Source organism: Malurus melanocephalus, unplaced genomic scaffold (genome assembly GCF_030028575.1).
Source record: "Malurus melanocephalus ecotype Western Australia unplaced genomic scaffold, MMel_1.1 scaffold_146, whole genome shotgun sequence".
Lineage (NCBI taxonomy): Eukaryota > Metazoa > Chordata > Aves > Passeriformes > Maluridae > Malurus > Malurus melanocephalus.
This window is the reverse complement of record NW_026623378.1, coordinates 1051711-1078381: the sequence shown is the minus strand read 5'-3', so window position 1 is coordinate 1078381 and position 26671 is coordinate 1051711. Positions and strand designations below refer to the sequence as shown.

The following is a 26671-nucleotide window of genomic DNA, read 5'->3' as shown; positions in this document are numbered from 1 at the left end:
TTTTTTTCTTGGTAGCCAAATGGGAATTACTCCTATTGACTGGGAAGAGAAAGAGTTCCTGGAAGAAAAAYCATGTGCTTTTGAACTAATTTTCCCCCTTTACTGTCTTCTTTTTCCTTTGCTTTATTCTGTGGAATTTTTACTATATTTCTCTCTCTTTTAAACCTTCACAACTCCCCTGCTGTTGTCACTCAACATTTTCCAATATTGTACACTTGGGGAAAAAACTTTTGTGAAATCCTGACCTCAAAGTGACTTCTTTTGCCTTGTTCAGTGTAGCCACAGCAATTGGAGCAGAAAAGTTTGGATCAGAATAATTGTAACAACAGAGGCTTAACACTGCTTCAGCCTAACCCCAACTGCCTGCCTTTTGGTCTTGGCTGTAATTTCTCACAGAACATTTGATAACACTGGAGATAAACAGTGCTGTATTTCCTTTCCAGGCCGTGACTGTGTTCTTTAACATTGCTGCATGATTATTATGRCTCTTGGTAAATTAACACTTCCCACACGTGCACAGTTTCTAATGCATCCTCCTCGTCCTTGTTTCGTCCTGACTTTTCTAAAGCTGGCATTGCAGTGAACTCACAGCTTGGTTACCATAAAGACAGTGTTTGGTTTCTCATTGCTTCAGAGTGGTGACCCCATCAACCTCATTGGGGGATTGCTGTTTAAGGCAGGCTCCTCCTTACCAACCACAGCACATCYCAGGCACAGACACATCTGAGGGGCAGTTACAGTCAACTTCTGGGTTTCAAAATCTTCGGTTCATATATTTTGGAGTTACATCTTAGTTAGAGGTTTTAACAACGTGTAGAGAGCACCTGTGCCCAAGCCTTTGCTGATCTAAACTGGATTGKTTTTTATAACTTTATTGGAACTGAACTAAGGAAAGAATATGTGACTGTACATATATATATAAATATATAAGTACATCAACACAATACTTCCAAACATAATGTAAGTTAATGATTGGAGCCCAGCAAATCCACATAGAGAAGTGCATGTATTCCTTTTTTGTTTTCAAAGGACATTTCAGAAAAAGGTTTAGTTGGATAAATGAGAACATTTGCTTTGTGTTTTCTAATTTTAGAGCAACATGTTCTCATGTGGCATTATATATCTCATTTTGGCATTAAACCTGCTGAAATTTCAGCACAGTTCCATAAATAGGAAAGAATGCAACCACCCATCAAATTGCTAAATAGTGARACTATCTCAATTACTTAACTAACTGGATTTCAAACATAGCTGTTTAAGGCCAATGGATTCTATTCTTTATGAAAATACTTGTGTCTTAACTTCTTATAGATAAGCAATTGTTTGTATTTAAACTGGTCAATTATTTTTTAAAGTGTGTATGTGTCTACAGAATAACAGCCCAGTTCCCTATCAGTGAAACTGAGGCTGGCTTAATCCTCACCTCAATGAATGAATGATTTCCAACTGAAGGAATTGTCAATGAAGGAATTGGTTGTATTCCAATTTAGGTTCAGAAAACTAGTATTTGGATAGAACAGAGAATTTTTAAGTGATGTCAGGCACAAGAAATCCTTCTTTTATAAGTCTTTGTTCACCATTTAACTGCTTATCACTTCAAAATATCGGGTCAGTGAGGACAGCCCAACTCTGATTATTTTTACTGCTTGGATTTGGCATCAAATATATTCTGCTGAAATATTATTGATTCTTTTTGAAGGGAACTTATTAAAGYCAAAACTGTTCCTGAAATTATATACACACATAGAATGTCATACTTTAACTGTTAATTTTCCTTTTACTTTATTATTGAAACAAAGTTGTTTGCAGCTGATAACAAGCATACAGCAAACTTCTGTATCTGGTGGGTTTCACCTGGAAAGCTGAAGAGGTTTCTCACAACTACATTTATAAGCAACCACTCTAGGATGCTTTTTGCAACCAAACATTTCTCCTCAATCCACGTTCTTTTTCCCTGGGTGTTTGGGGTGGGGATTTTTTGCCCCCACTGGCTACTGCATTTATTTCATACTGTATCCCCTCCTTTCACAGAGACAAGGAAAACGTTGCAGCAGCATCAGAAAACAGGTAATGTTTGCTGTGTTTGATTTACTTCTGTTAAGAGTGCATCTCCACTTTCTCCATATTGTTCTTACCTCAAAAGCATAAAATTTATAAACTGTTTGAGCAGATGAAGAAAACAGAGACTTCAACTAAGTGAGTTCATTTGGCATTTCTTTCCAATGCACTGTGATGGGGGACAGGTGGGGATGTTGTTTCTCAGAGCTCACACACCTGACAAATAAGGAGTTTTTACGATATAATCTTGAAATGGAGTACTCTCAGTTTGTAATAGAGTTTTAAGAATAATTCCCATTTAAAATTTCATCTAGATTGTTCAAGATGTTTTTAAAATCTAMATACAATATATTTTTTGGTATTTTAAGAACATTTGTATGTCATTGATCCTCAATTGTTTATGAGGTTCAAAACAGTCCCTCTGTAAGTTCTTTCATTTTGAGTTGTTTTCTCCCAAAGGATCTCAACACATTTTGCAGTTAAGTATAGGAAAGTGTTTTCTATTAGTTTATGTACTAAGCCACACAGGTGCTTCTTCAGTGAATCTGACCAATTTTTTCATGGAGCAAAGAAAGGCCTCTTATGAGTTTGTCATTAAAATAATTTTATTGCACTGTTTCCTCTRTCTTCTAGRTTCCTGCCTCAGTGATAKGCAACCACTTCTTTTTTTTTTTTTKGTGTTKTTTTAAGACTACATTTGAACAAAGGCTGCAAGCMTTATTTGTTAATAAACACAAGCAATGGCAACTGGCCCTTGAACAGTTGAGAAAATAGATTTTTATTTTTAAATTAATTATAAAAAAGAAGAAAAAAAACCCCTTGATTCCTGAATACAAATTGAATTGTAAAGAACAAGCAACACATGTTAGAATTCCASCACCAGTTTTATTTGTGTAAAACCATCTATTGGACTGTGCAACTGCTTCACTGAAATCTCCTTTTTAAAAATCATTATTTTATTTTGCCAGGAACAATTTCTGATATATGACTGGTGTTATTGTCATACTATCTTGCCTTAATCTTGTGTGATTTGTCTTACCACAGCCTTTCTCCACCTCCACTATCATCCAAGCTTTGCTAATTTTGATATTCATAACAATATTGTTTTCAGATTTAACACAAGGTACCTTTTTTTAATTCATCAAGCCATACCTGGTCTTAAGCATTCATTAACTAATGAACTGTCAAAATTAGTCATTACTTCATCTGCACTATCATTATGATCTCCAGCTCCTTCCGTGGCTGGAATTGTGTGTTTCCTCAAACACCTGCTGTTACCTAGGAAATGCCTCATTTACAAACACCCTTGTAATCTCTGTTACCCAGGCCTGCAGGTACCACGCATGCACCACAGTATGTGACCTCGAGTATTTGGCATCCTCCTAAATCATCCACCAGGGATGCCAACACTGCCAATGCTCAGCCAGTGGCCTCCAAGGGCTCTGTGGGGCTTGGAGCAGGTACAAGCCAGAGGGAGGCCAGTTTTGGCCAGACAGCCCCTCTTGCTTCATCCAGTAACCAAAGGTACACTGTGAYGTGTAACTGCATAACTGACCCGGTTTGGAGCTTTGGAATGGTTTGTAATAACAACCTCTAACGCCTTCAGGTGGAAATGCCCAGAGCCTCCAAGGCAGGTGTCCAAGTTCTTCCAATTCCAGCAACTTCTGGCTCATGTAGATGTTACATTTTCAGTGGCTTTTGTAAGGATTGCACCTACAATACARAGTCAAGTCATTAAACATCTTCAGCAGAGAAACAGAAGCTGATATTTCTGTATTTGTAGTGTATTCCACAAATATTCCCATATTCAAGTGTAAAATCTTTCCATGTTACAGCTTTCTCTAAACACTTTCTCCAGCACTTTTTTCCTACAAATGCTGCAAAAACAGATTTTTTTCATATACATTTTAATTTTTGTATTCTATATTTTTGATTCTTTACAAGTGATCTGTTGGAGGATTAGAAACAAAAAAACCTTCATGAATTACATAAAGGAGACTAAGTACAGTTTTAATAATCCACTCATTCTTATCTGGACAGAAAGTTTCAGAACATAAGACTTCACTGAGAGAAAAGAGTATAATCTGCAYTTACATTTTAAATGTTAGAGTGCATTTGTTGCTGTGTTCTCATTATGGTTGTTAACCATTATTATCCTCTTAACCTCTACTGATCTGTGTTCCTTTTCATGGGTGAAAATCAGCTGAGAAGAGATGTGTGTTTGTTTTCATCCATCTAACTTATTTTTMTGTTTGTTACCATGAATATGAAGATGTTTGATCTTTTCAATTTCTTTTAAAATACAAAGTACTGTAAAGATTTAGTCTACAAAATGACTGTATTTAAAAACCAACCAACCAAACAAAAAACCCTCTGTAACATGTCATAATGAAGTTGTTGCAATAGATTATCTATTTTATAAACCAGCAACCACATTTATCAGTTCTTGAAATTCTTCCACACTTGAAGAACTAAAACAAACAGTCGGACTGAAAATCTAGAAAGGAGGAGGGAAATAACAAGTTTGGATATTTTACTTGACTGTATAAATAAAATTAYTTAAAGTTGATAGTTGTTAAAGTAAAACCAGTCAAGTTAGTCTTGAGATCTCTCTATAAAACTGTTTTGAGAATGTTGCCAACTGCATATAATTTATGTAACAAGCCACCCTGATTTTTAAGGTTATATCCACTTCACTTAGATTTATTCCTTGTTCTGATAATTAATATATTCTACCATGAAGGAAGGCAAGCAAGCCTCTAGCATTTTAATCACATAAAAAGAGATATTACAAACTCATTGCAAGAGAAAATTTCTTTGTATTTCTTTTAAACTTTAAAAGGTATTCCAGTATATTTGCATTTATTTTATTTATATGGGTWTGTTCCATTCAAATCTGTCTCCACACAGGTCCATGTTCACACATTATTTCATTTCATTATTTAGAATTGAATATGTATTTTGATTAACATTATTGAGATTGTTACAATTAATTAAGTTCACTGTTTCCTACTCTTAAAGGTCTCGAATCTTTTGAAATCTGTAGCAAATTCCCTTTCACATCAGTGCAAACAGACAAAATAGGTTAAATCCTAGGCTGTGTTTGTTTTTAAGACATACATTAAGTTCCATTTTTACGTGCAGCATATTTTCAGTTCGTTCCTGTTTGTCAAATCAAAGATATGTAAGTGTGTGAGATGGAAACTGTGACTCCACAGCTTTTAGTGGGGTCATTCTGGTGTCTGCTGTGGCCCAGGGAAAGCTTTCACTGTATTGAAATTCAGTAACAGACTCGCTGTGATGGATAATACACAGCTACTCTGCTACATAGGCCTTGCAATTCATAGACTACTGTCTAATTAAAAGAATTTGCATCATAAAACGCATCAGGATGGAAGAACTTATCTGAATCTCAAATGCATATTATGATGGAAGAACTTCTGCAAAACTTGATGTTAGGATTTGAAACCCAGAATTGCAAACGGGATGATTATTTTCAAGCAACAAGGAACTTACTTGTTACATACATAATTGTAGATAAAACTTCCTAAGGGTGAGAATACTGATTTCTTGCTTTTGTCGTGGGCTGCATTCAACTTTGAGTTTTGTGGGAATGACATCCAGCTTCTGTTTCAGCTATCAAACAAAATATTCAGCTGAATTAGGACACCATCATCTAGACTGTTGAACTATATAAGAGGAGATGAAGGAGAGGGGAAATGGGACACTCCTTGAAGAACAGGGATATCACAAATCCAGAAGCACTTGTTTTAGGTCCTGAGGMGTATAACTTGTCAAACCAGCTATTCTGAGAGAAGCAAAAGAGAATATGAGATAGAATGGCTCAAAGAGAGAAAAWTTGCACAATGAATGGTAAATCTGCTTAGGAAAAAAGCTGAGAAAGAGGGCTAAGGTTGGCTGAAAAAAAAACAGCTTTGGAACAGTAAGGTTTCTTTTGTAATTTGRTACTTCCTCTAATCAGGAAGGAGTATTTTTGCCATTCTTTGTACCTTGGAATCACCAAATTCCATAATCTTGAGAAGAGTAATTTGAAGAACACAGAGATGTAATGATATATTTGTGAGTTAGGTCTAAAGAAGTAGACATATATCCATTATGGTCCTGGGTCACTTCTCATGGACAGCTATGTACAGTAATGCCCTGATTTAAAAAAAAAAAAAACCTGTTAACTTTGCCCCTTTTATCTGTCTGTGAGACATGAGTAATTCTCAAATTTGAGTGAGGTGATGGAAGACATTAATAGTTCAGCAGGTTACTTAAATGGCCACAGGGTATAAGAACAGATTATTACCATTCATTTCAATATATTTGATGAAATTTAGTGCTCAAAGGCTTTATGACAAGTTCTTCACAAGCATTTCAGTCCTGGGTGCCACTTTTCCTGCCACTGGCATCAGTGGGAGCAGGATTAAAGTGCTGCCTAACACCTGGGGTAAATTTCAATCAAGCAGGACCAACATTGCATTGCAGTCTGAGCTGCACAATGGAAAAGGCTGAAAAAATGTCTTTTTTTTCTTTGCATAATTGTGCTTTTCCCTCAGTAACCCAGCCTGCTACTATGTTTGCAGCTGCAGGTTCAAACATAGTAGGTTTTCTGCTCTACATGTAAATGCGTGCCTTCTKAAGATGCTTCTTGTTTTATTGCATTGAACTCTAATTAGTACCCCTGTTGAGCATGCCCCGGTGGCTCCCAGTTCTGCTGCTCCTGCACCACATGCTTCAGCACCTCAGCCTGCTGCTGCTGCTGCTCAAAACACTGCCAGCCCGATGACAGCACCAGCCACCACCTCAGTAGTGCAAGAGTCTTTCTCATCCTCCTTCCAAAGGTAATGCTCCATTGCTTTGTACCCCATCTGGCTTTGGAAATGCTGCATACACATTCTTAACTTAAGAATGTAGTATGAAATGCTATAACCTGGTTTACATGCCTTTATATATTCTGGGGGAAGGGAGGGGGTGATGTTTTTGTTGATTTTTTTTTTTTTTATTTTGTGGTATGTTGTTCAAGTTTGCATAGAATTTGCAAAATAAAATAGTCCTAAAAATGTAACTTCATTTTCAGAAAGTGAGTCTAGGCTTAAAATTAGAAATATCTTTATACCACTTGTAATAAAACCAAAACAACTCCTCACAATAGTTACAGTGAATGTTCTTTTAAKAGTGTTTCTGCAGTAGGACAAGAAWTGGAAAATTAGAAAATRTCATTTRCTCACATGWTTGAGCTTACTGTAGCACAGCAGATAAGAGTGAAACAAGGTGGACACTTGATGATTGACTTGCTCTGTAAGTTAAGTCRATTAATTTCTATTAGWTTTATCTAATTTTTTTTTTCCKTATGAGAATTAGCCTTAGAGCTGAAGTAAGTTTCAAGGAGCCGCATTCCTAAAACTTGTAGCCCAGTGGGTGTTACAGTTGTATATTAAAACTGTCARACAGCTTGTGAGGAAATGTGTGGGATTTATACAGCTGTCACTTACACCACTGTCATTTTTGGAGAAAATAAGAGTGAATTCTTTTTGTRCATAATATTCTTTTACCTTTGGGGTTTGCTACATGAATATGCTGAAATGATGTATACTTTAGCATGCTTTAAAMATCCAAGGAAAAACACGCTTCTGGTAATGTAAACTACTTTAAAYAATTGAGACCTCAGAGATATCATATTTTAGGTATGTGTAAATGGAATTGGAAATGTTCTCTTGGCTCTACTTCTTGATTAATTTTTTGCTAGTTGACTTGCATTATGTGTATATGCCAACTATTTAGTTTCTCACTTTAGTCAGATTTTACCTAACCATGACCTACCAGAATGCAGTGGTTTTATTCCAGTACAAGAAAATCAGTCAGGCAGCAAAGGASATTTGAATAAGGTATTATGCTCTGATTCTGAACTGGCCTGTAAGGCATTTTTGCATGAAACAATGATAATATTATAACAATATGATATCCCTCAGTTTAAATTGTAGCATGAAGAAAATGTATTACCTAGTATCTGCTTCAAACAAAAAAATGCCTCTTCTGTTTTAGATACAATATTCTTCTGTCTAGTACTCTTGCATATTAAAATTTTTATCTTGTATTTAGACTCAAACATCTTCACATCTTTCAGATAAAAGCATGTATCCTTGACAAAAGTCCTGTCCTGTAATATTGTCTTTCTTAGTTATTGATAGAGTCTGGTTTTAAAATTTTTTCATAATGTGTGCATTTTGTCTTGTGTTCTGTAGGAATGTKCTTGGTTGTGCTATTCTGTAAATCTGCAGATGTATACTACAGAAAACCTGTTCCTATGTCTGAATCCTGACAGAGCTGGGTTCTGATGTCATGATTTGTGTCCCTGTTAAATCATTTTGTTCATGCTTTTATGTGTCTTCTGCAGAGTTCTTGCAGCACCCAGCTCTCTTTCCCAGCCCAAGCCTTTCCATGGGCCCAAGAACATGTCATTAGCAGCTTCCACTATTTCATCTGCTATCTCATCTCAGTCTAGGTATATCTGTAAAGCTCTCTTCTTTTMACCTAATTTGTTTTGATTTTGTATTATGCTCTCTGATTTGAGGAATTCACTTTCTGAAGAGATTGACTTGGCAGAGACCATTGAAAAGCACRATGTGTTTAAAGGAATAGCCCCTTCTTTATCTTCCACATGACAACTGAGCTAGGAAACAATCGAGTTTTAGATGTAGGATTTGTAACCACAAGGTCTCTTGGAACAGAGGGATTTCAGTTGGTTGGTTTGTGCTGCTTTTGCCATCCTGAAATGAGAATATTTGTCTAGAGACACCAGGTGAGAATGATGGACCTTTTTTTTTTTTTYTTKGTGAAAACACAGGATCACAACTATCTTCTACCACTAGAAAGAGAGAATGCTGCTGTACTTCCTCACTTCCAAGCCTTTTCACTGCTTTCATTAAAACTTTGACAACACTAACAGAGGAAAAAGCAGTAGATTTTAAGACTCATTTGGACACAGTCTTCAGAAATAATGAAAAATTGAATCAGCAATACAGTTGAGATTGTAATTATTCATGTCTCTCTTATCTTTATATGAAAAGACCGGAATCACCCAAAGGTGATTTTGTAAATGGACAAAGTGTATAGGTWTGAAGGATTCAACCAAGAGGTATAATGGTTTTTCTCCAGAGAGTCACATAACATGGCAGTGAAGTGCTTGGCTTCACATCACTGAAACCAGTGCAAAAATGAAATAGCTACAGAACAAATCATCATAAGKGTTTTTATTTTAGCATGTAACCATGTCTGTTCACAGCCATGGGAGTTACATAGGGGGAGTAATTCCAGTTTGGAGCTGATAAAACATAGGAAATAAAATTAAGTGCTGATGTACTTCTCTTTTTTGAGTGGAAGTACACCAGTTGTAACTTCAGTTTCAAGAAGCCTCTTGTACTCAGGTAAGGTTCCTTGCTTTCTAAGCAATAATAACTGTGGATATTTGAGCTCGATTAAAACACTGACATGCAAAACCTATTACTTCTTCTGAGCTACAGAAAATATTTGATTTTAGGATTGTTCTCAGCTGAAAACTGAAATATCTCTATCAGTGAAAGGATGAAATTACATTGAAGCTTTGGTAACTACTCTGGTCAGACAGAGCACATCTGTTCATGTTTCCCCAGTCTACATCTTGGGACCCATCTAAATCTTCCATAAGAGCTSTGTTTTCATTCCTGCCTTGGAAATCATGAAATCATAGAATGGATTGGGCTGGGAGGGATCTTAAGGATCATTGAGTTTCATGGGCAAGACTAAGTTAAGCACCAATATGCATAATTTACATATAAACAGCTAATAAATCAGTATAGCCAGTACTTGCTGTCTTAGCACTACTTGCATGTCTGTCTTAGAGCTAAAGCAATACTATTTCTTAATTRAYCTTTCTTCCATTTTCCTTAYATTTCATATCCATTTAATGGGACAWGGGAAGCAGTGTGAGGCCTTGAAACCATACAAATTCATTGGGAGTTATGTACCAATATGGACTAATCGTGTGAAACTAATTTTAATGAGTAATGGGGATAAACAGATGACCTTGAGCTATTAAGACATTTGAACTGGAAGTAAATTTCCTCTTAGATTTGGCAGGGACTATTGCCCTTTTTCCTGTCCCTTTGAAAGGAAGTGGCTTGTTCTGGAGAGAATGTCTTCATTCTTGAAGGTTTTAGAGACATCACTGGCTAAAAYAYGGAGCAAYCTGGTCTGACCTCRRAGCTGGCCTTGCTTTCAGCWGGTTAGATCAGATTCTTCCTGGGGCCTCTACCACCCTCAAAGGTTCTGTGAATCTATGAAAAACAGCTGTCTACTACAGAAAGCAATGCTTTAGTCAGACTCCTAAAACCACCTGCTAGTACCTGGCAATTGTTTAGGCCATAGATAAAAGATGTACAGCATCTCAGCTTTACACACTGCTGCTTTGTCAATGAATGACACACGGTGTGATGCTGTCATCTGCTCCCAGCTCTTACCAACAGGCAAACATTACTGCCTCTGCTTCACCAAAGGCACAGAAGGGCAAAGCAGAGAYTTGGAGGAGCTGTAAAAATTTGGTTCCCTGATAATCAGGGACAAGAAGCAAACTCAGTTTGGTTGGTTGGTTTTGGATGTCTTTATCTTGCTGCACTATTCCATGTTTATTTTTAAATTAAAACTGTTGTGTATTGTAGCTACTGTATTCAAACATAAGGGACTAAAATAATTTATAATTAAAATTTTTAACATCTGATAGTTTTCATTTAGAAATCAAGCAATGCTTTAGCATGCCAAATTACAGACTTAAAAATCCAGTTTCAGCTTGACATATACCAGAGGAGCATTGAGCATTTMATATAATTTTATTTCAAAATAAAATATGGATGACTTAATTACAACACTGTTTTATTTTACCGTAAGGGATATTCTTGGGTTGGTGTGGCTCAGGTTTTACCACCATTATTCCAGTGTTTGTGTGGGGTTTGTTTGTTGGTTTTTTTTTTTCCTTTTAGATGCTTTTGAAAGATCCACCAAGGAAACACAGGGGAATTTCTTGATTTATATSCTTAACAATTTAAATCTGATTTTAAACTTTAGTAGATCCAGTTCTATAGTGACTTTGCAYTTGTGAACATATGCATAACACTTAATGTGAGTAAAATCTTTGTAATGTTCCTAAAGAGGAGTGTTTGAAGTAAATCACTAATCTTTAACTGATTGTGTCACTCTTACTTCTACATCTGCAGTGAAATCTGATTTACTGTTATCTGTTCCACTTAAAATCTTACTTAAAAGAAGAAAGTATAGCAGGAGAGTTTTAAATAAGMTTGAAGCTCTTTATGGATGGGTTACTCCATCCAGAGGGTTAAAACAGGGCACCCCATGAGACAGCACTGTGGGCATACAAAACCAGGAGAAACAAGGGAAAGAGTTRCAATTATGGTTCTAAAAATCAAGTGTAGCTTCTGATTATGAGATTTTAATCCAAGCACTGTGTCTGTGGTAAAGGGAAGAAAAACTCCTAACTCCAGAAGTTAGGAGAGTAACTGGCATGAGGCAGGCTCCTGGCAATTCTGGCAGATATGGGCTGTGCTCCTGTGGGATGGGATTGRTGCCATACAGCCCTGCTCTGCTCTTTCTGAATCCTCTTGTTTCTCAGATCCTGCACTGTGCAGGCTTTCAAGAACTTCCTGTATTTTCATAAATGACTCATTTATGCTCTGAAATTATACTCTTTCCTCAAGAAAAAAAAAAGTCTACCTGTTTACCAAGACTCTGTAGCAGTAGAAAGGTTCAGCAAGGCACAAATTGAACATGATGGGTTGATGTTTTTGCTTCAACTACACCAACCTGTCCTTTCTGTGGGATTGTCTGAGCTGCCTYGTAAGCTGGGACACTTCCCTGATCTTTGGCCTTTGGTTCATTCGAGGTTTGCTTTTAAGATTTGATGCAATTTTAACTTGTAACACTGAGAAATATCTCTAGTATTTATTTTTTGTGTTAATAAAAATAACTGGAGTTCCACAACCAAATAACTTGACCAGGTGACAGTGACTTATGGAACAATATATTCAGCTCGTTGACTTGTGTTACCACTATTCAGGTTTCACTGTGATCCCTTAAATAAGATAACAAAATGTGATGTAATACTCATATGATTATAAATATGTACATGTTGTTTACCTTAGCACTTAAGAGCACTTCTTATTCATAGGAAATAAGGACAAGTTATCCCAAAGTTCTGTGTATTTTTTTCAAATACCACTTTTGTCTCATTTTAGTTTCAACCGGCATTCTTCCACCTCCATCAGCTACCAGTCAAASCAGAGGTATAAAAATGTTTTGTGCAGCTACTCTACCTTAAAAGCACTTAACAGACCAATTTATTGCTACTAGTAGGCATCTAGTGAAGCGTTAACATAAAAATTATCTGCTTAGAAATATTTACTCTTTTTTGKTTTTGACAACTAATAGTTCTTATAGCCAGAATTTAATTTGCTGCCTGTCATGTGCCATTGACTGCTACAGACAAATTTAATAAGGTTGCTTTTCGGGATGCCAGTGCTTCTTGATCCATTAAAGCATCTTTGATCCTTAAGACATCTTTTTATTCTTTCTTAATTTCCTTCTTTCTTTCTAGTTTCTTTTTTTTGGTTCTTTTAATCACATGCTATTTCCTTTTCTTCRGCAGAAATTCTGATAAATCTTTAACTTCACTAAAGCCTTAATGATGTAGTGTAACACTTTATCTCTTTGATAAGCCTTCTTATCTTCCTTAGTGTATTTAATATGCATCATACACATTGTAAAAGGGTTCAGTATTTCTTTGGATTTTGCTATGATTTTGGTACTATGAATGCGGGTGAAAGACGGGGGTGTTTTGGTTTTTTTCAGCTTAATTTCCCTGAACACAAGGAAATTTGCACTATGGTTTTACTATGCTATTACATTTGGGAAGCACTTCCATTTTGAATAACCATTTTCTCTTCGTGACAGTCTAGGTATCACTAATCTGGTTCAGTACTTCTTTCTTTCTTTCGTGCATTTAGAGAGATTCAAATGACTTTCTAACCATYGGACCTGTGCACCTGGGAGTAGACTTTCCTGACTGGATGACATTTTCAGATTAAGGCTGAATGACACGTCATTTTACAGTCTTCTAACTCACATTGTAAATATCTGGCACTGATCTGTCTAGTTTACCCTGAAGAGCAGATTTTAAAGCAAGGACAAGTCTTTGGGTGTTGTATTTAACTAAGGGCATTTTGAAAGCTGTGTGTGAAGCCAGGGTGCCCCACGGTGTCCATGTCCCTGTGCTATGATAGGAGCCATGGCCTCTGTCCAATGACTCCTTCTTAGGCACCACAGATGAGGTATCATCAGGAAAGAGATGRTAAAATGGAAAATAGAAAGTTTTACAGTGCTTAGAACAGCTTTGGCAGTTACAAAATCACAGCACACTTCACAACAGAATTCACAGTGAATACAAACCCACTAAAATAGTTTATCTTGGAGAGTCCTCTTCATTCACAGTATAGTGGGCTCAAATCCAGCCCTAAACCTTAGACTAGGTACAGAAATAATTAGCTGTAGCCATTGTAGCAATAGTTAGGTTTCTAGGTCTTGCTAAATAGACAAAATAAATTAGCTCGAGGCAGCAATGCTATGCAAACTGGATCTATAGTAGAAACACTGTCAGAGCAGCAAAAAGCTACGTCRTGAGGCCAGGTTTATTTTGTTCAAAATTAAAAATTGAAAGTTTCCATTTCTCAGAATGTTTTTTACCTGTATTAGAAGAAATCTGCTATGTTTGCCATGTAAGAGTATAATGGGTTTTCTCAGGGTGGCATCTGTTTCCACTGTTAAAGAAAGTAAAGTCAAGATGGACCAATAGTCTGGCAATGCTGGACTCTTGTTTTGACATGCTTACAAATGTTTTCCTATAGACAAACACTATGGAAATAACTCCTATCAGCACAAATAGATAGGGATCTGTTCCTATGAAGAGTGAGACTATGTTTTCAGGGTGAGCTAGAACAATGTTCTCTAGTGAATAGTTTTTCTTATTGCACACGTCTCGTTATCTGTTGCTTCTCTTCCTTGTACTTTATTCTCTCTTGCTTGCTTGGATTGTGATGCTCTTTTAGCAATCTACAAAGCACAGACACTGCAAACAGAATCATTCCAAGTAACTAGCAGATAGAAGAGGTGCATTTTTTAATGTGTTACTGGAATCAAACTGAGAATCACCATCTAAGCCATAAAATAGAGAAGAATGGTTTCTTACTGACGTTTGGAATCCTGAGCAAATGTTTTTTATTCTAGGAATGCAAGAAAGTGCATTATATTGCATATCTTATGGTTTTTCTGTCGGCTGAATCTGAACATCAAGAAAATTAATTTAATAAGTAAGTTTTGGGTTCAGTCTAAATAGGGAAAAGAGTTAATTTCAGAAAAATTTTTAGAGGTCACTAAAATATTTTTGAAAGTAATATAACAGTATATAAACACTAGTTAGCATTTGTARTAGTAGTAATTGTGCTGAGCAAGTATATTTTTAAGTCCAAATACCACTCATTGATTTATGTTAGACAAGACCAGGTCTTTTTATTTGCAGAGCAGAAAACACAAACTTYGTATGCAGATTTCTGAAGTCTGATCCCTTGTTAAACTGAGAGTTTCAAATTTGTTACATACCCTCAGCAAGCTAKTTTCTGTGACAACAACAGCAAACTTGGCATTACTTTAAATCCCCGTTCATCTAATTTTCCTTTCCAAAGAATTGTCCAAGCCTTGGATAAGCCTAGCAATGATAAAGACTGGTGAATCTCACAGCATTGTCTCTGTTGCTCTCACAGACAGTTCCTCATGGAGTTCTCTGGAAGCTGCCAGATCCGTTAATTCATGGTCAGTTTTGCTGTTTATAAAGCTGTTCACACCTACATTTTRCTTTTAGAAACACAACCCAGTCGTATACACCAATGCCAGTTTCTGGAAGCTACAGTGAAAGTCCTGCTCCTTCTGCTGCTTCAAAAATGAGAGTTGTTACTACTGCCAGCATAAAGCCCTCTGTCTACCAGCCAGGTAAGGAGCCTTCAAAGTACTGAAAAGATTCAGGAAAAAAGTCCTCACGTATTTCTTTTATTAAATGTCAAAAGCACACATTTTGTACACAGACATATCAGAAAATATTTATACACATGGAAGTAGATGTTGCTAGTTTTGCCTCAGATTATCTGAAGATTGAGGATTATGTTGTATTTGTATTGTACTTCAGAGTTAAAGTATGGGACAAACAGAGGGGAAAAATAAAAGCAACAGGAAAGTCTAAAAAAAAATGTGTAGCCTGATTTTTCAGAAGAGATATGTTTGAAAAATAACATAGTGTATCCAATTAGGAGCCCAGTGACACTCCAGAATTGATAAAATAGCAAAAGAATGCACAGTTCAGGAAGGAGATGAAGGAAGTGGAGTTTGCTTGAGTAGGATACATTTGCAAAATAAGTGAGACTGTATAAGGAACTTTATTTGAAATAAAGAATGAGGTATTAAAGCACTTTATAATGCCATTCCATTTCCTGGAGATCTAGTAACTGAAGGAGTATATTTGGTTTTTCATTCATTTGGAAAACACGTCCCTTGATATTACTTAAATTTCCTTTGTATTAATGTGTGGACTGAACTTCTAAAACCATTGATGACCAAAATGTGAACCTTCAGACTGAATGAATTAAATGAGACAGCAGTGTAAGTCTRAATGCAGTTCTGTTTCAAATTAAGGTTTTTCTGATCTTAGCAAGAAAATTATAAAKTTGATTTATATCTCTACAGTCAAATAAATATGAAAAAGCCAAGAATTATAAGTCTAAAACTGTAATGTTCTATTTCTGGATCAGCTGAAATTAAACAAATGTAGGAATTTTAGTTAGACATAAAACAGACAGACAAATCAATTGATCTTTATGTTTGAGACATAAAGGTAGAAAAAGTTAAGTCAGAGATCTCATTAAATATTTAAGGTCTCAAAGTAAATAAACTTCAGTTTCTCAGCTTCTCATTTGCTTTTGGTTAAGTGCATCAGTGTATACATATTCTCACTCAAGGCCAATGCTATTATTTTTGAATTGAAAAGATGATGACAGCAGTTTTATTTCTATAATATAGAAGAGAGCAAACTGTAGCAAGTTCAAAATCTCCTAAATTCACTGATTGATGTTAAGCCTGTGCTCATTTGGGGAAGTATAAACTCCAGTTCARTATACAAACCTGTCACAGAAATCAATCTGCTGCTATTTCCAGTTATTGGCTGTATCTGGTAAAGTAAAACGTGGTTGTTGAATTCAACTTTGAATAAGAGGAAAGGCTGTTGTTTTCTCCAAGTTGGGCATCTTCTTTGCACTTCCTTACATTGCTGGTTTTCCTTTGTAATTCCTTATGCTGCTGGTTTTGAGCCTCATTGTTTCTCAATAAAGGCTTAAATAATTGGCAGAGAAAGGGGGAAAAAAAMCCAAAAACCTGTACTGTTTAGGAGTTTGAAATATCCACTGAGGGATACTAAACTACCTTCGTAATTGAACCCTGAAGTGACTCAGGTACAAAAGAGATTCCAGGCAAAGATTTTGGTGAAGATGTTTGGTTCTTGTTTTGGTACCTTTGTGAAGTGTTATATATTTCATGTGGTAGCTCTTCAGAGTAKTTTTGGAACGTGAGCTGAACTCGGYTGCAGTCCTGACACAATGGGAAATTGCCAGTTGGGAAGAAATGGAGGAAATGGCATTTCCTGTCACAGATGGGAAAATCAATAGTACTTAGAAACAAACCACCAGTTAGAAAACTCCTTCACACAACTTTGTCAATGACTGGCTTCCCTTGGAAATGTGCGGTGGCAATTTCCAGATTAAAACACCACTCAACAGGCTCGTATATCCACTACAGAGACAAYTGAATCGGTCACTGAGAGGGTTTACAAGGCTATTTTAATGTATCAGGTTGAAAAAAAAAACCCAAACAAACTGAAACAGGTCTCAAATTGAAACAATTCAAATTGTTGAGTGTCTGGCTCCAATGGGATTTATCAGGAAGTCWACACTTTGACTAACCTAACTCAGGTGGGAAATTTTCTGCTGCTAAAGATCTTTGATTTTTTTTTCCCTGAAGGGAAAGCTGTGAACTCTGAAATCTTTTCCCTAAATTTCATATCCCATTTTCAAAAGGAGCAYAGATGCCTCTTCTGAACAAGGCCCACTAGATGGCAGAACATGCCTGGGTATTCCTTTCCCRTCGGCTTTCCCAGGCTAAAAGAGCTTTTCACATATCCCAAACAACTCCAACTTCAGTTCTGTACCACGAAGTAACATGACACGTAAATGTAAGAGAGAAGATCTTTCCTTTTAAATACCTAAGTCCAACTAGGCCTGCTTTTGTATGCAAAAGTGGTCAAGTGTAAAGGCCTGATATGCTCTTCTAGGAACTGGTAGAAAGATTCCCACAGTTCTTAATGAACTTTACATGGAATCCTAAGTATCTTCAATCCTAAAACAGCAGTTTCCACACCATTATTTCATTTTTAATTGTCCTGAATAAGAAGTGTCTCCCTATAAAACATAATCTCTTTTGTTTGCCACCTACTCTATACCGTAACAATATTGGGAAAACTTTGGGCTTCAAGGATGCAGCCATTAAGTGTAGAACAAGCCCAATTAGTTGTGGTTATTAATTTCATTTGTTATTGAAAATAATAAAGAATAACATTTACTTGATCTACTAACAAAGGAAAAAAGAACTTGTTCTTGCAGTGCAAGCCAGTGTGACCAAGGCGAGACTCTATAAATCTTTGCTTTGCTAAATGAGTCTTTGGTAGTGTGCCCTTTTGTCTGGAGAGAAAATAGCCATAGACGATAAATGAAGAGCTGAGAGGGAGAATTCCAAATTCCCCAGAAGCAAGGAATTGGCTTGTTCCCATTACTGTTAAGAGAAACCTCTTCTCCTGCCATTCTCTCAGGATAACAATAATCTCATTCATTCTCTCCTGCTTTAAGAGAATGTGTGGGCTGGGAGAAACAAGGTGATGCAGGCTATGTTTCTGAATTATCTGAAGTATTCATTTTTTAACAGTTAATGGTCAACTCATACTAAATTGGTATTTTGAGAATACATTCACTGACATACTGAATCTTAGTACTTTTTTAACAGCAAGCAGCCCCTTTTTTCTGCTGCATGTATGTTGGAAGGCTTTTGGAAATACATTAATGTTCAAGGTGAATGTGTATGGCAATAGCTACTAAGACAAAAGARTTGTTCATATAAGCTTGGGGGTGCAGTTCTATGCAAATAAAACAATAATTCCCTTTTAATAACAATTGCTAAAATCTCCAAGTTAGTGGAAGTTTTCTAATACATTGCAGTGATACTATTTTAAAGCAATAGTAATTGCAGCTTGTTCACAGGGGGAAAATGTATTTTAATAAATCAAGCCTGTAAAATTAAATTATAACAGCTGAAAAGAAAACTCAGAGYAAACGCAACATTTGCATTTTGCAATAATTCTCTGGTACTTTCTTTCAGTACCTGGAAAAAAATCCTATTTTGTTGTTTTACTTAACTTTCTGTTGCTTTATTTTACTGCAGAAATGGAAGAGATAGAGTGAAAAGAAATAGAAACTAGAGAGAATGTAGTGAAGTGAGCTAGAAGTCACTTAATTAGAGAGCCTCATAGGTGGGAGCCTTTTGAACTCACCAATTAGAGATGAAATATTAACTTCYAATTTTGCCTGTCTTAATACTGTAATACATAAATAGCAACAGCCTTAGGATCTAAAGAGATTGCATATAAACTCTGCTCTGAAATCTTTAAACACTCTTTACCATTTCCAAGTTAAAAAAAAAAAAGCAGCCTCAAGCTAAGGTGGGTACAGTTTTATGAAGCAGAAACATTGTTGATGCTGTACCATAAGGAATTTTTATCAAGAAAATGCACTAGGTTCAACTCTGACCTCAATACAGAAGATCACAAGATGATCACAGTGCGTTGATATATATGCAATTTAACCACGTGCAAATTGCCAATAATCAGTGTAAATTACTATGTGGCAGAGTGTAGGCTAAGGTAGGGATGTTGAATCAAACATAATCTTCTCACCRCTTTTTTAATCAGAAAGATCCATGTTACATTCAGAACCCTTTTGTCTGAAATACCTTTCTACTTGCAAGCCCCTTGAAACTGTACATGCTGTATTTGGTCATCATTTTATTGGTGCTGGGATCAACTGTGCAGAGTGTTTGCCTAGACTGCTGGAGAACTGGCTTCTGTTCCCAAAGCTGTGCTCTCTCATTTGGGCTAAACACTTCAACTCTCCAAGCTTCTTTTCAGTCAATCACTTTGTTTTCCTTGCAAAGGGAAACTGCTTTTAGTGCTCCTGCACTTGGCAAAGTGAGGCTGTTTCTTGGGCAGTAACTGCAGTCCTACATAATGCAAGAGCTGATGTTTTGAAAAGAGCAGGGCAATGGGAAARCTTGTCAGTATGTGCAGGCTCTGGCTTCTGCTTATTTTAATGTGATAAAGCTCCACCCAAGCTTAKAGCCTGGTGCACACAAACACAGGGACAGACTGCACTGAAGGTTTTATGTGCTAGTCAAAGGGTGGAAGAGAGAAAGTATAATATTCTGTTTTACACACAGGAACTGAGGCACAGAGAGATTGTGCTTTGCTCAAAGTTATACAGGAAGTTTGTGGCAGAGCCAAGAACTGAGCTGAGATCAGTCATAACCACAAGTCTGGCCTTCCTCTAAGTGCTGTTGGCTTTATCTTGCTGGTCATGTGAGCTGAATTGGCTCCCTCAGTATTGCTTCAAGTGCTCTCTATCTCTGTGTTCTCTGTGGGAGCCTGTTTTCCTTCAAAAACCTAGGAATAAACCTATAATTGACAGACAACAGTGACATCTTTAGAAAATGTTGCATTTTAATTAATATTATGAGATCAAAAGTTAAGCGTTACTTATTGCAGTTCTGGGGAATTCCATCTGAAAGTTCAATATATGATCTGGCTTTCCTATTTTTAACCTGTCTTAAACAGAATATATGACAGTCTTTGAAATTATCACAGWATTGTCATATTCATTCTTACTAGAAAATGAAGAGATGATCTTGACAATGGTCTCCATAAAATCCATAAAAGCCACTAGGCAATGACTTCTGTAATGCATGTGGATTAAAAGTCAGTGATTGTGCCGATACCCCTGGCTTCAGCCCAGAATAAGCAAGCATGTGGACAATAGGACAAATCATAATTAAGTATCATCTGAAGCTTTTATTGTGTGTGTGTCGTGGAGTACCCTTTGGTAAGTGTTGCTGTATTGACATTGGAAGAAATAGACTTTAAAATCCTTCTTGGTTTCTTTTGGGATACTTAAAACAGCGCCAGCACCAGTTCATTCCTACACCCCTGCCAACACGGAGCCTGCGAGTCGCCCTCCCTGGGTAACAGATGACTCCTTTTCCCAGAAATTTGCACCTGGAAAATCCACCACCACTGTCACAAAGCACATCCTCCCAAGGGGTGTTCCAGTGCCATCTCCTGCCTCAATTTCTGCTTACCCGTCTCCAGTTTCACCTTCTTCCCAGCCCCCTGCATTAGCCCGGGGAACAGTTCAGAGGGCGGAGCGTTTTCCAGCCAGCAGCCGAACCCCGCTCTGTGGCCACTGTAACAGCGTCATTCGGTAAGGTCATGAGCCTTTGAAGAGGGATGAAGCAGAACAAAAAGTATCAGAGAGACTGGTTATTGTACATTAATATACAGTACCAGAGCCTAAGACTCTGTTAAATTACCCAGCAGGGATGTCTGTTGTCTGCTTCATTAATTTAACATTTCCAGAGCTCATTTTGTTGTTGTGTGGTTCACTTTTTATCACTGCAAAGCTATACATGCTAATTGTTTGTCTCTTGGATGCTGCAGCAAATCACTGCTTGCTTTCAAACAGGTTTTTGGTCCTAAAGTAACGCTTTGAAGGAGGTTCTTGTAACTTCTTAGGGAGAGTTGGGGGGCTGGGGACAGAGGGGGGGGATTGTGGAGAGAAAAGGAACAAGGCATCATTTTGGAACAGCAGCCCAATGTAATTGTTGGTTTTGTGTCTGGAGAAAGATAATGCCTCCACTCCATTACCAGTGATTCATAGCATGCCTCTCCCTTCTCTCCCAATTCATTCTGCTGGACCAGTGCCTGCTGTTACCCTGTGCACTGCTATCCAACTTTAKGCAATCCGTGTTTAATGACAGTCTTCCCCACTAAAAGAAACTAGTTTGGTGATGTGGAACTGCTGATTATTGCYCTGTATATATTCTGAAATGGAAATATTCCAGTAATCATCATTATACCTACCTACAATCACCAGAGTCAATCACCAAAATGAATTTAATGTGTCTTCCACATAATGAAACAGCAAGTTGTCACCTGATAGTCTGACATTACTAGAATGTGTTGCATGCAGTGCTCTCAGATGGAARGAAGGAAGGAGAAGAAACTTTARGAATGTTGTGAGATGTGGGTGTGCAAGGCTGATAATTTGCCTGTTATTTCATGCTTTCAAATGGTAGCATTATCTTCTGTGCTTCTGGCCTTTTCCTGTTGTYTTTGCATGTACTTACAAAGGCCTGTTATAGCTATGCAGATACRAAAACAATTGGTTTTCCAACAGTTGTCTGTAAATCTGCTATATGAGACCAAATAATGAAATGTTTTAACCAATTAGCAGTGTGTTTTGAGTAATGATCTTGAAAAAGACCACTTCTCTTCAGGCTTCTGAGTATTATTTTAATATGCACCTCATGGTTCAAGTAGCTTCTTAAACATGTTTGTGGTGTCTGACAAAGTGGGTTTGCAATCAGGGTCATTCAGCCTTTTTTGTGATACAAATAAGATAATTGTGGTTGTTTCCAGAGGTCCTTTCCTGGTAGCCATGGGTCGCTCTTGGCACCCAGAAGAATTCAATTGTGCTTACTGCAAGACATCCTTGGCTGATATGTGCTTTGTGGAGGAGCAGAATAGCGTGTACTGTGAACGCTGCTATGAACAGTTCTTTGCACCAACCTGTGCCAGATGCCACACTAAGATTATGGGGGTAAGAGAACAAGATTAACCCTTTCTCCAGCAGTGTTGTATACTGAAATAGTGAAATAGTTTAGACTGTGAGTAGTGAATGTAGATACTTTGTTATTTYATCCTTTTAAGACTTATTTCCCAGCTTGTTGATTATTTCAGAATGAGAAACATTATTTTAGAATAATTTTTATCCATCTGAAGTCTTGGATATTTCTATACCTTATTCTACTCACAGACAGAATATGTAATCCAGTTACCATCTCACTGAGTGTAAAAGAAGTAACATTTTCTGGATAGTTTTTTTGCTATCTGATACACRCAATGTTAATTTTATCTCTCTGTTCCTTATAATAAGAGACTTGAACTAGGTTTTTATTTTTTGCACAGGACTTAGTGAAAATTTTAGTGAAGAAGTCAGATGGTGGAAAGAGGCCCATTGCTCTTGCTGCACCTCACMGTTAGTTAACAGCACAGCTGTTGAGGAATCCTGCTGGCTTCTTATAGTTAAAAAAATACAGAATAAATACAAAGAATTCCACAAAGACAATAATACATGCCACTTTTGTCATAAAGGACSCACGTACAAGTGAATGTACAATTTAATTTGTTCTCCATATACCTTACGATGGTTGAGGTTGGAATACCAGAAATKATTTTAGCAGTGTATTTATGCCACAATTGTAGTGAATCTATAACATGATCCTCTCAAGTGAGGAAGCAAGGAGTCCTACACTGGTTTTTCGCTTCCTAGCTGTCCCCTTTTGACATCTATCTAAATGTTGGCATTACAGATGCTCTTCTCTGCAGCTGCCAATTAGGGATGCCACCATCAGACATCGATGGTGAAGCTCTGGCTCCAACCAAGTCTCGTTTACTGCTGCMGCAGAAGGAGTAATTTAGAGCAGAGTGCTGACTTAACCTACCTAATGAATGCTGGCACAAATCAGTTTCCCATTATGGATTTTCATGAGGAAAATAGCAAAGATGCCAGCTGCCTCTATTTATATTAATAAGATTTTTCAAGCTATTTTTRCTTCTTACCTCACTGAGGTTCATAAATGGATCCAAACCTATTTATCAGTGATAGTTGTTTTGCAAACAGTAACAGAAGTTAATGAACCTCAAATGGTGATTCTCTAATGAGATRTATGGCAAATCTAAATTAGACTATTTTGTCTATTCACTGGATTGAAAGCATGGAAGAGGACTTCAATCCATTTTGTCATAATCAATGGACATTAAAAACAATCTTTAAAAGAGAATCAGAGTCCATGTGTGTAATTGGAAGCAACATAAAATAGGATCTAGATTCTCAKCTGGTATAAATCAATGCTGTTACACTGAAGTTAACGAAGTTAATTTACACCAGTTATGCAGCTGGCCCTTTGAAATCTGGACTGTTTGACAGAGATACATTGTCAAACATCATTGTGGGCACACGTAAGATTGACAAATTAGCAGGTAACTGTGCATCAGAGCCCAGAACAACAGCTTTTGGACTTGGAAAACTTCTGCATGACAAAAGAATGAAGCAGTAATACAGATTTCCTCATATTGGACAGAAATAAGAAGCTGATAAAATTTGGATGTGCTCAATTTAAGAGACTATCAGCTGCACAGAATTAGGAGTTTTTGTGATAAACACATAGCTTAGGAACAAACACAAAGACTCATTTTACTAATCATATAAGTTAAAATAACCTTTTTTTTTAGATTTTCAAGCTAGTTTGTGATTCATTCTTGTAAGAAGCCTAAAGAAGTTACTACATAATCTARATTATTTTAAAACAGCAGACATCACTTATTCTTGGTCTTAAAAAATTACTCTTTAAAATTTAATTAAGAAATCATACTTTTGCATTGAAGAGTTCCTAATGTGTCATGTCAAAACAAAGGAGAAAATAATCAGAATCTTTGTGCAGAATCTCCCCTGTAACAGCGACTGGGCATGTTGATACAAACTGCTGGCTGAACCATGTTGTTTCACTTTGGCAAATACATTGTTCTAGAAAGCTTGCAGTACCATTTCCTCTTTCTTTCCAAAACAAGCCCCATTTCTGTCACAATTCTTTCTTTTGAGGAGAGAAATTGGCCAATACAGAAAGGAAGAATTTAGAGCATCTCTGCTTTGTGTTTGTTCTCTAGTAGGAAGTTGCAGGGCTTGCTATTCTGCTGGAGATTTTTGTTTGTTTGTTTGTTTGTTTTGCAGGAAGTGATGCATGCCCTAAGACAGACTTGGCACACAAGTTGCTTTGTCTGTGCTGCTTGTAAGAAGCCGTTTGGAAATAGCCTGTTCCACATGGAAGAYGGGGAACCTTACTGTGAGAAAGGTATGGCAAACTGGGCAGTTCTGCATGTAATCATGCGCTTCATGTTCATGGCATGTAAGAATAAAGTAGCTGATGAACAAAATAATACCAGTTACCCATCCAGCATGGATTTTGTTGCCACTCTCYCCGTATACAAGTGTTTGTGTCTGTATTTTTCTTCAGTTTATGTTAGAGAATGGCAGAGTGCTGGTCTTTGTCTCACTGCCCACAATGCCTTCCCTCTCTTCTCTCCGTTATGTATTGTGATACTTGACATTTCTTTTCCTACACATTTTCCTATGTTCCACTCCCTTCCTTGGTAGATTCTGCTCACCAGAAAAGAAAATTGGTCTTCTAGGGCTGCCCACAATCTCTCTACAGAGTTGCTGGAATTATGACTTCTGATGCTGCTGCTTCAACCTAGAACTGTTCAACCCACATTTATGAAAAGATAGCTCTGCACAGATGTGCAACACATGGTAGTGCAGATTTTGTTTCCTGGCTGCTGCAACAAACAAACTGCCTCTTGCCAACTAAGAAAGGAAAAGGCCATGTTTTCCCAAAACGGTACTTAACATGCAAATGAATTGTCTGACATAGGAAGGAAGTTAAGATTTAAGTTGCATTCCCTCTGTGTTCCCCTTGTCCATTCYGTCAGCTCCTGGCCTACTTCTCTCTGGAGATTCCTTCCTTATAGTTATGCAATTCAAATTTTACAAGTCAGAGTAGCCCTAAGTGAAGAGTGAAAACCATATTATATGACTGACAGGTACCTACATTTAAAACTGGAGGTTTTGTCATAACATCTAATGGCTTTCATGAGTTCCAATTACCTTTGGATTTTCCACTAATATTTTTCAATGTCAAGCCTTTCCAAATCACACTTGATAAAGACGCAATAACCAGCATGCACGGGGTTTCCATAATGTTCTCTCTTAATGCAAAAAGAACATTAATCCAGTCATKGAAATTTGTAACATTCCCTAGTCATTAGACTCTTTTTAATAACCATAGTTGTCCCATGAATAGGTTCCACATATATTACAGCTAATTTGAAAGTAATGTGAAAAATATAAGCTGAAATTCCATGGATTTTTTGTCTTCTACATTTGTGACAATAAATGTCATACTGATGGGGGGTTCTGGACTGAGTTTGTATTTAAATATTGAAACAAAAGAAGTAAATTTCAATAGGAGTGTTTCAGTAAAAGTAGTAGGAAATGGAGCAAAACCAAAACATTCATTGTCTGGAAACTTTCTATTTTTCTAYTTTTTTCCTTCCACTTTATACGATTATGTTAAGAGTTTGTTCTAAGTTTGTTTTTTGTTGTGTTTTAGATTATATTGCTTTGTTCAGCACAAAATGTCATGGCTGTGATTAYCCTGTTGAAGCTGGAGACAAATTCATTGAAGCTCTTGGACACACTTGGCATGACACCTGCTTCATTTGTGCTGTAGGTTCTACATCAAATAATATCTCATTGCTTTATATTCATAAACTGTGTAGTAACATCAGAAAACCTGAAAGCAGGAATAACTAACATATGCTTAAAGATGCAAAGGGATGGAATTTCTATTKTACTTGCAGATGAAGAAGGATGGGAGTATTTTTTCTTCTCCTCCATAAACTTTTACTAGAATTATGAAATTTGACCATCATAAGTGTTTCCCAATAAAACATCCAGTTTTAGATAGTGCACAAAGCAATGCAAACCACTATTGCTGTCATTCTTTYCAGTGTTTGCCAAATAAAGATAGAGCAAGACTGAAAATAAATTAACACCATACTGAATAGTATAATCTTAATCTTACAAAGCAGTGAAGTTTGTATTTCCATGCTGAATGCTTGTTGAAACTTGCAAAAAGAAGTCTGTTTAGAGAGCATGAATAGYAATGAGCAGAGAATTTGGTCAAACTCATCAATCTGTGGTGTGCACGCAGCTCTAGAGCRTGGCCATATTCCCACACTCTGCACACAAAGCAAAAAAATACATCTGATAAACAGTACTTTCATCTGGTTCTAATAGTAATGAGCAGCTCTGCAACGTATTATTCCTAAAGTAATAATATCTAGAATCTCTAATTAGCTAAAAATAGTATGTTGCCCACACCAAACCAACAGTGACAATTTCCAATGTTTGTTTAAGTCTGAAGTTTAGGCAGAATAGTTGAAAGTATAGAAATGTTTATAAATATCTGAAGCTGA

The 26671-nt window shown here is 36.8% G+C and overlaps 1 protein-coding gene and 1 long non-coding RNA gene across 3 annotated transcripts in view; one reads left to right on the top strand and one right to left on the bottom strand.

The window, feature by feature from the left end:
• LDB3 (LIM domain binding 3) overlaps positions 1-26671 on the top strand; it is a 105821-nt gene that overhangs the window by 76735 nt on the left and 2415 nt on the right. Inside the window, exons 8-15 of the mRNA XM_057371409.1 lie at positions 2032-2067; positions 3385-3582; positions 6741-6905; positions 15020-15147; positions 20477-20777; positions 21995-22175; positions 24366-24486; positions 25804-25919. Of these exons, the coding sequence (XP_057227392.1) occupies positions 2032-2067; positions 3385-3582; positions 6741-6905; positions 15020-15147; positions 20477-20777; positions 21995-22175; positions 24366-24486; positions 25804-25919 (1246 nt within the window). The remainder of the gene's footprint in view (positions 1-2031; positions 2068-3384; positions 3583-6740; positions 6906-15019; positions 15148-20476; positions 20778-21994; positions 22176-24365; positions 24487-25803; positions 25920-26671) is intronic.
• The window catches only part of LOC130576618 (uncharacterized), a 37947-nt gene continuing 14154 nt past the window's right edge, over positions 2879-26671 (bottom strand). For both annotated transcript variants that reach the window (XR_008965680.1, XR_008965681.1), the window contains 2 exons: positions 20656-20791; positions 2879-3771 (listed from right to left, as the gene is read on the bottom strand). This is a non-coding gene — a long non-coding RNA (uncharacterized LOC130576618). The remainder of the gene's footprint in view (positions 3772-20655; positions 20792-26671) is intronic.